This window comes from Hypomesus nipponensis, chromosome 2, assembly GCF_054491055.1.
Source record: "Hypomesus nipponensis isolate SF chromosome 2, ASM5449105v1, whole genome shotgun sequence".
Lineage (NCBI taxonomy): Eukaryota > Metazoa > Chordata > Actinopteri > Osmeriformes > Osmeridae > Hypomesus > Hypomesus nipponensis.
The window spans coordinates 4,563,815-4,575,357 of record NC_140362.1 but is presented as its reverse complement, the minus strand read 5'-3'; the positions used below and the strand labels follow the sequence as shown (position 1 = coordinate 4,575,357).

At 47.7% G+C, this 11,543-nt stretch overlaps 2 protein-coding genes across 2 annotated transcripts; one reads left to right on the top strand and one right to left on the bottom strand.

Moving 5' to 3' along the window:
* The first annotated feature begins 515 nt into the window (after positions 1–515).
* Positions 516–5,673, top strand: cyp21a2 (cytochrome P450, family 21, subfamily A, polypeptide 2). Its single transcript, XM_084669209.1, has 12 exons — positions 516–633; positions 894–1,091; positions 1,271–1,360; positions 1,482–1,636; positions 2,317–2,412; positions 3,062–3,172; positions 3,322–3,408; positions 3,541–3,627; positions 3,721–3,834; positions 4,632–4,798; positions 5,132–5,235; positions 5,338–5,673. The coding sequence occupies exons 1-12, from the start codon at positions 516–518 to the stop codon at positions 5,577–5,579; spliced, it is 1,569 nt and encodes a 522-aa protein (XP_084525335.1). The 3' UTR covers positions 5,580–5,673.
* A 275-nt stretch (positions 5,674–5,948) lies between these two features.
* On the bottom strand, positions 5,949–11,463 carry LOC146300484 (choline transporter-like protein 4). The gene is made up of 21 exons (XM_084669208.1): positions 11,296–11,463; positions 11,147–11,186; positions 10,969–11,042; positions 10,772–10,850; positions 10,554–10,653; positions 10,297–10,428; positions 10,120–10,180; positions 9,921–10,035; positions 9,695–9,778; positions 9,502–9,614; positions 9,254–9,376; positions 8,792–8,891; positions 8,489–8,687; positions 8,107–8,366; positions 7,816–7,910; positions 7,306–7,409; positions 7,095–7,168; positions 6,928–6,998; positions 6,697–6,791; positions 6,516–6,600; positions 5,949–6,334 (listed from the first exon to the last, which is right to left on the bottom strand). Exons 1-21 carry the CDS (start codon positions 11,342–11,344, stop codon positions 6,240–6,242), a joined length of 2,148 nt encoding a protein of 715 aa, XP_084525334.1. The 5' UTR covers positions 11,345–11,463; the 3' UTR covers positions 5,949–6,239.
* Positions 11,464–11,543: the final 80 nt, after the last annotated feature.

Below are 11,543 nucleotides of genomic sequence, written 5' to 3'. Positions count from 1 at the left end.
CTGGGTTTCAATGAAAGCAAAACAAAGCCCTCTTCCCAGTGAAGCATCTAGTTTTCCCGCCCCAGTTCATCTCTCCACCAGGGTAAACACTGTCCTCTGTAAAGGTTAAAACACAACCTTCAGCAGGCCCTATGCTGGAGCACCCTAACCTGGGCAGTATAGCCTTCCGGAACTGAGACGAGATATTCTAATCCTGTAGTACAAAGGACACAGACCTGGGCACTCCCCTCTTCCCTGTGTGGTATTAAAACATGGAGCTGTTTGTCTTTACTTCGCCACCTCAATCCTTAACAACAAAACCATCCTTGATGATCACCATCACCATGAAGGGACAATCAAGGCGAAAACAATATTTCCCTAACCTTGAGCCGAGTGCTGCACATAGCAATAACGCTACACACACACTCACACACACAAACACTTACACCCTAAGGTTGGATGAGGTGGGTATATAGTGTGTGAGCAGAGGACAAAACGATGGGTCTTTTTTGGAGGCAGTGACGGACTGAGTCATGATGGTAATGGACGTATCAGTGGTGAGTTTGGTAGCTCTTTTCATGCTGCTAACCCTGTGGTTACTGCTAACCTTTTCTGCTGGACACCATGACAGGTCCACACAAGGATTCACACAAGGTAATTTAAAATGACATCAAGAACTACAATGTACAAAATGATTTCGAAGAAGTTATTTCACATAGACTTGTTGGGATATAGGATGGACTATTGCTTTATGATGCTCCACATTGAGGCAGGTCCGATCTGCATTTCTGCCACTTTGTTTGCAAATCTAGAAGCAGCGCTCACTCAAGGTTGGTGTGAATGAAATGAAAATGATGATTTACATTATTAGTGAGGCTTTGTGTTACTTTACATTCCCTTTCTCCTCAATACAGCACTTAAATCTAGACTCCTGGCCTCGATCTATCAGTTTCTCCCCTGTTCTCCCTCTCCCTCCCCCTCCCTTCCGGGGCCTACCCCCTTACCTCTGGTGGGCAACATGTTTGAGCTGGCACACGACCACCTGCCCATTCACCTGACTACCCTGGCACAGCGCTATGGCAACATCTACCGCCTCAAGTTTGGCAGCACCAGTAAATATACATTTCCTCAATGCTCTGTTTCGGCAGACAAACAACACTTCTAAAAGCATGACCTAAATAAATCTGACAGAAATTCAGTGGTTTGAGTTACGTTTTAAACTTTTCAAAAGGTTGATTATGCGGATGGTTGGAGTTGTAGGGTTACTCGGGAAAAATGCTATCTCTTTCAGCCATGGTGGTGCTAAACAGTGGCGATGTCATTAGAGAAGCCCTGGTGAAGAAATGGTCCGACTTTGCCGGGAGACCGCATTCATACACGGGTAAAACACCTAACGAATGCATCACTAGCGGTCGCGCTAATTAATACAATACCTTCCGACCACAGTTTCTCGTCCTAACGGCGTCCGTACCTCCACCCCCCCGCATGTGTGACGGCCTCAGGAGACGTGGTATCGGGGGGAGGGCGCTCCATCTCTCTGGGTGACTACAGCGATGAGTGGAGGGCTCACCGCCGCCTGGCCCACAGTGCTTTGCAGCGATGCACGCAACAGTCTCTACACGGCGTCATCCAGAAACAGGCCCTGCGCCTAAGACAGGTAGAAAACACGGGTTCCACTCAGAATCCCGGCAGTGACGAGAAAAAAGGAGGAAGATTGGAAATTAAGTTCTATAAAGAAGTCATGGGAACCACATAGCTGCGTATACATGGACATTACCCAATAATCACACGTCGACATGTAGGCTACTGTTGTCAACCGTCCGAATTGTCCGGGACATCACGATGGGTGATTTTGATTTGTTCCGTCAGGGACAGCTCCAGTCCTGTATTCCAATCACAGCCTCGCCGGCCACTCACGCAAACGTTGCTATAGGACACGTTGCTTGTTGGTGACAATAGTTAGTTTAGGCCTAAAGCTTTTCAGTGTCTGTGGCATACGGTTCGAGTCTAATGCTATTTCAAGAAAACAACATGAATTTTGAGAGAAACTTTAACCTCTTAGAGGTTAAGTACAGTAGTGGTTTGCCAAAATTACACTGAAATGAGTAGGTTTATGCTATGGCTAATGAAACCTTGCGATTTCCTTTATTGTTGGTCAGCTGTTGGCACAGGCGCATAGAAAGTGTCCCTCATTTGGGGTTGAGGAAGTTGGCAACCCTATTGACATGGCCACATCACAAACCAATCATTCATCCATGTTTAAACTCATTTAAACACACCATGTATTTAGAAGCACAAATATGCCCAAAATGCAGAGGCTGACTGTGACCACTCAAGGTGCTGTTGGACTACCAGGACCAGGCTGTGGACCTATCAGAGGACTTCACTGTGGCGGCCAGTAATGTCATCACCACCCTGGCCTTCGGCAGAGAGGTGAGCATCTTACATTTACATTTAGTCATTTAGCAGACGCTCTTATCCAGAGCGACTTACAGTAAGTACAGGGACATTCCCCCTGAGGCAAGAGGGGTGAAGTGTCTTGCCCAAGGACACAACTTCATTTGGCACGGCCGGGAATCGATCCAGCAACCGTCTGATTAATAGCCCGATTCCCTAACGGCTCAGCCATCTTCCTGGCTCTCTGCCGGTCCTTCTGTCAGAGAGTGGGTCTCTTGTGGACAACCAGAGACCCAGGATTAGAACTGGAGGCTTGCCTGTTTGTATACGGGTTTAGTCGCTGGAAAAACAAAACAGGATGTATTTAAGTATTTGAACACAGTGTGGTCAGCACATCCTAAAAACAGAGACCCCCAATGAGCAAATGTATTGCTGCTGGAAAAAGTGACTATTCATTCAGGGACACAAGTTGCTTATCTTGTGTGGCTCATGTAGGCATGCAGAATTCCATGAGGGATGTATAACAGAATAAATTACGGTTATAGACGTGGCATGACCGCTAAGGTTATGGTGGTTTGACAAAAATATATCATGGTTCTCTTCTCTAATCGAATGATTACAGATTCTTGTATGTCATCACTCTAATATCTTATTATATATAGTGACCCGGATGTTTGTGTTCCAGTATGAGAAGAGCTCACATGAGCTTCAGCGCCTGCACAACTGTCTTAACGAGATCGTGTCTCTGTGGGGCTCACCCTGGATATCTGCCCTCGACTCCTTCCCCCTGCTGAGAGTCTGGACACGCTACATACTCACCCACGCACATGACTAGATCCTACGTAGTGTCAATAGATAATACTTGTTATCAAAATAACTTTCATTACAGAAAATCATGTCCGTTTGAGACCACGTCATAGCCTCTGTTGTTGTCATGCCTTCCAGAAGTTGCCCAATCCTCCCTTTGCCCGTCTTCTTAAAGCGGTGGCGAGGAGAGATGACATCATAAGAACACATCTGAATGAATACAAGGTTACGGCGCTAGACGTTTTTGGAATGCTGCTGGTTTCGAAACGTATCCACCAATCATGGCATTGAGCATGGAGTACAACCCAAAGTTAAGAATGTACAATAATGCATATCCACTGTAAACGCATAATGCAGATGCAAGATCGCAAATGTGAGGATGCCATCACTGGGTCCCTTCTCCAGGGAATTGACCAATCACAGGCCAACTCCACACAGGGAATGGTAGGAACTAGTTGACTATGGTACTGACTCATCAGAACATTGAAGGTGAATGATAATGTGGTTAATATAACCAGTGTACTGGTCTATCTGCAGGTACTGACAGACACTCATGTCCACATGGCCACAGTGGACCTTCTTATTGGTGGAACTGAGACCACTGCTTCCTGGTTAAGCTGGACAGTGGCCTTCCTCCTACACAGACCGGAGGTACCGTAAACCATGCAGCATATCAAGGTCCTCTTGGGACTTGTAGTTTTTTATAAGATCAGAAATGAGGGTGAATACTGGTGGGATACTCTGAACATTTCTTCACTGAAAGGGTGATGAATATGGTGCATCACACTCATTGACTGTAAAAACAATGGACATAGTAAATGCCCCTCATAAGTGAAGCCAAAACATCTTGATCGCCCCCTTGTGGCTGGCTGCAGTATAGGTCATAAGTCCCAGCCCCTCCATGTCAGCAGATGGGACATGAGACAAACTCAACAGTCTAAGTGCACGTCTAATACTTCTTTTTCAAAGATGGTTTCTGTCATTTAAGCTAGTTCTTATCACGCTGATGTCTGTTCAAGTGCTCATTTTTATGATCAGTTCGTTTATAATTTGTTATTTGACGATAGAAAAAGGGGTTAGTGTGTGCTTCTGATTGGGTCGGGGGAGTGTCAATCGGGACCTCCGTACCACGGCTCCGCCACCCAATCAGTACTGCACAGACTCTGGCTCCAAATGACATCACCAGCGCAAGATGGCAGAACCTGTATGCAGGACATTAAGGCTTCATTTACGTACAGTGGGAGGAAGCAGAGTTGTTGCCCCTTGGTCACCCCTGGAAGTGATGTCATGGCCTCGAAACCTATAGATTTTGTATCTGATACTTCCTTACAATGAGCTCCGTGTCGATGTTTAGTAATGGAAGCATATTCAGTACATGGAAAGATACTGTCCCACTTGACCAGTATTCATCCAACTAAATGTCGATGATTGAAATCTCGGTGTCTCAGGTGCAGAGCTTGGTGTATGAGGAGATGTGTCGGGAGCTAGGTGGACGCTACCCTCAGTACAGCGACCGGTCCCGCCTCCCGGTGCTGTGTGCCGTTATCCAGGAGGTGCTGCGGCTCAGGCCGGTGGCACCGCTGGCTGTCCCTCACCGAGCCATCAGGGACAGCAGGTGAACAGCAGACACGACTCCACCCCCGGGTGGTCTTCTCCTATGTTACGCTGTGTCTCTGGTGTTTTGGAACTCAAATATATATATCTGGTGTTTTTGGAACATCACGTATGTGGTGTACTCGTTTGATGACATATCTGCCGTGTTCTCTTTCGCTAAAATATATGTCAGGTGTTTTTTTAATTAGGCATTAAATCCGATGATTTGTGGTATCATATAATTCAATCTGGTCGTTGGCTTTCAGAGCCAAACTTCAGTTTCTATACTATTTCCTCATTTTCCTGGGTCGGCTTGTTTCCTGTGAAGGTTATTTCAACAATGTTGTTGCGTCAGTATTGCAGGATATTTCATTGCCAAGAACACAGTCATCATCCCTAATCTGTTTGGAGCGCACCACGACCAGGCCGTTTGGACCGACCCCTACTGCTTCAAACCAGGTGCTTGGCTGTTGACTGCATTCCTTTCGCCCAGCCCGGCGCAGCCCAAACCCAGCAGCTCCAGAAAAGACTAACAGTAGTCCCCCTCTCTCTCTCTTTCAGAGCGCTTCCTGGAGGGCGGGGGAGCCTCGGTGCGTGCTCTCCTGCCTTTCGGAGGCGGGGCCAGGCTGTGCCTGGGGGAGTCGGTGGCCAAAATGGAACTCTTTCTGTTCACGGCCTACTTGCTGCGCGACTTCCAGTTGGTCCTCCCCGTGAACGAGGCTCTGCCCGATCTGAGGGGCGTGGCTAGTGTGGTGCTCAAAGCCAAGGCCTACAAGGTTGTCGTGCGGGCCAGGCCTGCGTAAAGTGTCCTACGGTAACTCTACTATCGAAGGCGTCGTGATCTCATTCGAATGACGTTTTCATACTCTAGAGTTGACACTGTCACAGTCAATGTCAATAAAGTTGTATGTTTGAGATGGAGTGGTGAGCTTTTATTGACAGTGATGATGAGGGGTGGCCTACTGCTGCTGCTTGGAAGTTTCAACTAGAATGTTTCCAGTCTCGTACAGATCTGAGACTAAACCAACTGTGGCCCAGTAGGAGGAAGAGACCCAAGAAACAAGTGATATTGTAGTGAACTGATACTACCAAAGCAGAAGAGGGCAGCTTGAGCACTTAACACACTTCTAGTCTCTCACTATGGTATGGTTATTTCTGACAATTTAACAACCATTTCTGAGACTGAATTCGATTGATGGGCAACAGCTTTCTTGGCCAACAGTCCAACAGCAGCGTCGGCTAGATTCTGTTTTTATGAAGTCCTGTAACCAGTTGTATTACAGCGCAGACCTCCACAGAGACTGTTAAACCAAACAGATAGTAGCAAGGTAGAGAATGCTAATGGTGTTTAATAAAAGAGAAATTGAAAAGATGTGAGGTGGGATGAAGAGTTAGGGGAAAAGGAGGATTGAGGAGGGGCCGACAGGAGTGAAGGAGAGAAGTTAGTTGGTCTTCTGGAAGGACTACCCTGGACGTGTTCTGCGCAGGATTCTCATCAGGTTTCGAGACATAACGTATGGCTTCTGCACACTGCCATCATTCCTCTCTAGGTCCTCCACTGTGGAAGCAAGAGGGCAAGGGTCACTCTACTCTACTCTGTTTGACTATGTTCTCTTTGAATCTACTCTAACCTAGTCTGCCGTACTCTACTACAATCTGCTCTGCCATCCTCGACTCTAACCCATTCTGGTCTACTCTGCTATGATCTGCTCGGCTACGATCTGCTCTGCGGTACGTACTGAAGCACATGTAGAGGGTGTCGATGCACATGCTGTAGACACTGAAGAAGCCCTGAGCGATGAGGTAGGCTGCCACTATCACCGTCTGCGTGAAGACACCACGAGGCAAGCTCAGTCACACGTTCTCAACGACCAACACACCTACGCACACCCATCTCCACGGTGACGGCTCACAACTTACAATGCTGGGCACCCAGTAGTAGTTGAGCATGTTGGCTTGGAAGGCATCCTCAGGCATGTTGATTCCACCCGAGAAGAAGAAGAAGGCCGGCACACCTGTTGCGTCATAGGTGAGTTCAATCGTCAAAAGGGGTTTTATGGTACATGCAAAACAAAGACGCCCTTCGTAATTCCGAATGATTATACGTTTGAGTCGGAAGTGAACGTAAGGTCGGTTTTAACATGGCCTTACCAACTGCTGCGACCACGACGAGTTTGCAAAAGAACAAGAGCATATCGGCCACACCGTCCAGTACTACCACCCTGTGGACAAGTGAGGTATTGCAAAACAAAAATCTGTAAATCCCTCAAAACCTACAGATTCATGATTACATTTCCAACTGAAAATAGTATTATTACCGGCTAATGTTCCTCAACAGTAGTGCATAGGCACTTTGTGCTGACACAGCAAAGTTCTCTCCATACATAGCCATCTGCGGATTGTCCAGATTTAAAGACAACATAATAAGGGTTGATTCACATTTGCTTAAAACATTGAACAGGGACAAAAGAACACGCCTATTTCTAGCTGCTATACCAAAGTAGACAGGTGAAAATTGACGAAACTGACCGCGATGAAGGCGTTCCTGCTGACGTATTTGAGGAATCCCTCCAAACAAATGGAGCAGGGCCGGAAGCAGGTCATCAGGAACCGAGCGCACGAGCCTTTGGAATCTACCAGAACATGACAGAGGCATTCCTTCAACAGGTCTGAGGGATCAACTGTGAACTCAGCAATGGTTTGCTATATCTAGGAGGGAGGGAGGGAGGGAGGGAGGGAGGGAGGGAGGGAGGGAGGGAGGGAGGGAGGGAGGGAGGGAGGGAGGGAGGGAGGGAGGGAGGGAGGGAGGGAGGGAGGGAGGGAGGGAGGGAGGGAGGGAGGGAGGGAGGGAGGGAGGGAGGGAGGGAGGGAGGGAGGGAGGGAGGGAGGGAGGGAGGGAGGAAGGGAGGAAGGGAGGAAGGGAGGAAGGGAGGAAGGGAGGAAGGGAGGAAGGGAGAATGGAGGGAGAATGGAGGGAGAATGGAGGGAGAATGGAGGGAGAATGGAGGGAGGAGGGAGAATGGGTGTTTTAGTCCATACCACGGCACTTGCGGTCCAGATATTCCATCAGAATCCTGGGTAGCTGGAAGAATAGGAGCGTGAGGGAGCCGATCGCCAGAGAGCCAACGTGATACCTATCGTAGACGGAGGCCAGAGCATGAAGCAAACACACAGACGTTCGTTCACCTTACAGAGAAGGTTCTAGCACTCCGTTGATCCGTCGCAACGTCGCAGCTAGCTTCGACGCCAGTTCTAAGTCTCTCTCTTCGAGACGAGGGGAGCCTCCTGGTATGAATCTAAGATCCAGTCCCTCACAGTTTGAGGTCTTACCGTAGCGTGCGGATGAAAGCATGGCTCAGGGGGAAGGCAGGGATGTCGGTGGGCTTGGTAAAGGCCCAGTAGTAGGATGAAAACACCCCAGCCAGGGTGCTCTGTCCCAGGGCAATGACAAAGTTGACACACCACAGGAAGGCAAAGACGTTGAAGAGCTGGAGGACGACCAAGTTCCTCTGGAAAAACCCTTCCTCGTCGTACTTGTAGAAGAGGCATCGCGCTGCGGGGCAGTCTGGGTAGATTGAGGGGTCGAACGTCTGATTGGAGAGGAGGGAAAGGGAAGGATATGAGGACACAAGGGTTTAAGGGGATTCACAAGGACGCATAGCCCCACATGTAACTCCAAACATCACCTGAACCATGAGCCCTGCTGTTTTACCTGTGGGCGGCAGTTTTGTGTTCCGTTGATAGGATTGCATCCCGGCATGATGGTGTTATTCAGAGACACAACTCTGTACACAGGGATTCCGGAGGTTGCCAGGTACAGAGCGGTTATCCCCCAGTAGGAGACACACACCACCACCAGCACAAAGGTAAACAGAGGGTATACAAGGGTGGACATCATGCAACCCACGGCCCTGCAGGAGCAACAGAGATATGATGAACTCGGATCGATTCGAGTGTTGTACTCCACTCCTGTACCTGTAAGATCGACCTGTGAAAGCTGAATCGGGAATCTAACCTGCTGGACTCCTCAATGAGAGACACAGCTGTGACCACACTCCTCCTGATACAGCTGAGGACCACAAGGAGAATGAACTCCACCACGCACAAGAAGATCACTGGGGAGGGACGCAACGAAAGAGAGAGGGAGGAAGAGAGAAAGAGAGGAGGAAGAGAGAGAGAGAGAGAGAGAGAGAGAGAGAGAGAGGAGGAGAGAGAGAGAGAGAGAGGAAGAGAGAGAGAGAGGAGGAAGAGAGAGAGAGAGAGAGAGCAAGAGAGAGAGAGCAAGAGAGAGAGAGAGAGAGAGAGAGAGAGAGGAGAGAGAGAGAGAGAGAGAGAGAGAGAGAGAGAGAGAGAGAGAGAGAGAGAGAGAGAGAGAGAGAGAGAAGAGGAAGAGAGAGAGAGGATCAAACCCCTGATGAGAAACAAACAGCGAAACAAGCAAAATGTCAGCATTTAACACAATTGAAAATGAACTCACAGAAGGCCAGCCAGGTCTCTTTAACTTGAAAGTAGACGGACATTTTATCCTTGAACCTGAGGTCACCAATAGTCATTTTAGACTTGCTGAAATAGGCATATTCTATGTAGCAGCGAAATATACCTAATAGGAAAGGAAAAAAAAAACAAATATGACACTGGTCTGGGAAATTAAGCTTACATACAATTGCAGTTGTAAAGCACTGGATACTTTTTTTCAGGTCTGAAGCTTCGTGGCATCGCACTTACCATAGCCTCCCATGGCTAGCACTCCCAGGATGAGCACCCAGACCAGGACAAAGGCCAGATACCTCAGCAGCAACAGGAAGACCAGGCTGACGACCATGGCTACTATCATACCACTGAAAGCACAGCAAACAACAATTCTGTAGCCATCTGCACCATGTGAGACACGACAAAGAATCATTTTTTTCAGACTTACAGTAATATCCAGTACCAGGAAGAAGCAAAGTCTTCAAATATCCTAACTCCTACGGCTTTGGTATTATAGCCTGTTATTAGGGAACTTGAGGTAAAAAAGGTTATGTTTAGCGTATACATAGACTTAATAAAGAGGTAGGTCATTGTCATCATCACGACTATCACATACACCTACAGTACATTCACTGTTCTACGTGTGTAAGTCTTGTGGGTGCAGGGATATCTACCGAATGGCTGTGGTAATACTGGTAACAGTTTCGTTGACATCGGCCTTTCCAGGCAAAGTGAAGTTGGAGGGCATCTTTCTTAGAGCAGCCAGAGAGGGTAAACACCTCCCCAAAGCTGAGGGGGACCCATGTCACATTTTAGTCATCTCAGATATGTACTTGATTATCCATGAAAGAATACACAAATAAACCACTTTACCTGGTTCACTTGGGACATAGAAGGACGGGCAAAGTTCCTGATCGAGGATGTCTTGGACAGTCTAGACAGAAAGAGAGAAGCGTCAACATGCATGGTCAAATCACATGTTCTTTGTATGGTCCTGGTCCAATGACTCGATGGATAGCCCTACAATCGATTCCAGTGAATGGACTGTACCAGTGTTGTCTCTGCTAGGTCAAAGTTGGGGTCGCAGTACTGCCGCGGAAAGAAGTCCATGGGGATGGCGTCTGCTTCGTGAGCAGCTTCTGGTAACATCCAGTACCGTGACGGACACTTTTTGACGCACACCTGCCGAGCAAGAGAGACCGCGAGTGAACAAGAGAGACCGCGAGTGAACAAGAGAGTGAGTGAGTGAGTGAGTGAGTGAGTGAGTGAGTGAGCGAGCGAGTGAGCGAGTGACTTGACTGACTGACCTGTGTTGTAGGGCACTGACGACCGTTCAGTGCTGCAGCCATCGTATTGGTAGTGGTGACACACTTCAGTATGTCCAGATAGAACATGCTAGGCTTGTTCCTGAAAACACAAAGTACAATGTCACAACTGAATGATGGGATACTAACAAGCAAAAGGCCCGTGTTGTATCTCCTGTACACCATATTGATTAAGACTACTACCTACAGTAGATACTCACGCATTCATACCGGTACCACAGAACATTCCAGTCGAGTTCCTGGGGAAGAGAACATGGCGAGGGTCTCCAAACAGCCAAGCTGGGGGATAGGGAGAGAAAGGGGGTTATTCCCTCTAAATGGTTAGGGCCTATTGCTCTGAGATGGAGTGATTGATCACTCCAAGAGGAAATGATCTGAAAATGTTGAGCAGTCATACCCAGAATTCCCACAACCATGTAGGCAGCAACTGTTGCCACGAAGAGAGTACAACAGGCCACATCTGTGCAATGTCTGTAAATAAAGTTGTAAAATAAACTCAAAATTGTGTCTGACTCATAGTAACTGCCCTTAATTTGTAGCCTAAAACGACCAGTAAGCGACCATTTTAAGCAAACCTTTTACGGATCAGTCCAGAAAAAAGAGGGTCATAAGGGCCTAGAATAAAAAAGCAGAGGATACGGTTATGATATATGATTGGGTTGTAGGAAGAGTTCAAGGTGTCGTTGTATTTTCTAAACGCACAATGCTAGATGAATAAACTCACCGTGATTCACTGGCTTCATGTTACCGCTGTTGCGGAGAGGACGACACATTTATTAACGGTTTTGCACGTAAAAACGTCCTCATACAGATGAAGTTAGGCCCCTGTTTAAGGAGTCCAGTTGTGATCTAACGGAGAGATGCATGTGAAATCTCAATTTACCGTGATAACCCACTATGACGCAATAGACGCGTTGCCAAAGCAACACAAGCCGTAAGACCGTGTTCATGTAAGCAATAAGGTACGAGAGG

Bases quoted from the DNA above. Each gene is read 5' to 3' on its own strand.
- cyp21a2 (XM_084669209.1), top strand. From the start codon at position 516: ATGGTAATGGACGTATCAGTGGTGAGTTTGGTAGCTCTTTTCATGCTG. The intron at 634-893 runs GTAATTTAAAAT...TCCTCAATACAG, and splicing joins CACACAAGGATTCACACAAG to CACTTAAATCTAGACTCCTG. The intron at 1,637-2,316 runs GTAGAAAACACG...TGACCACTCAAG, and splicing joins AGGCCCTGCGCCTAAGACAG to GTGCTGTTGGACTACCAGGA.
- LOC146300484 (XM_084669208.1), bottom strand. From the start codon at position 11,344: ATGTGTCGTCCTCTCCGCAACAGCGGTAACATGAAGCCAGTGAATCAC. The intron at 9,377-9,501 runs GTAAGTGCGATG...CTTTCCTATTAG, and splicing joins GCTAGCCATGGGAGGCTATG to GTATATTTCGCTGCTACATA. The intron at 7,911-8,106 runs GTAAGACCTCAA...CGTCTACGATAG, and splicing joins GCTTTCATCCGCACGCTACG to GTATCACGTTGGCTCTCTGG.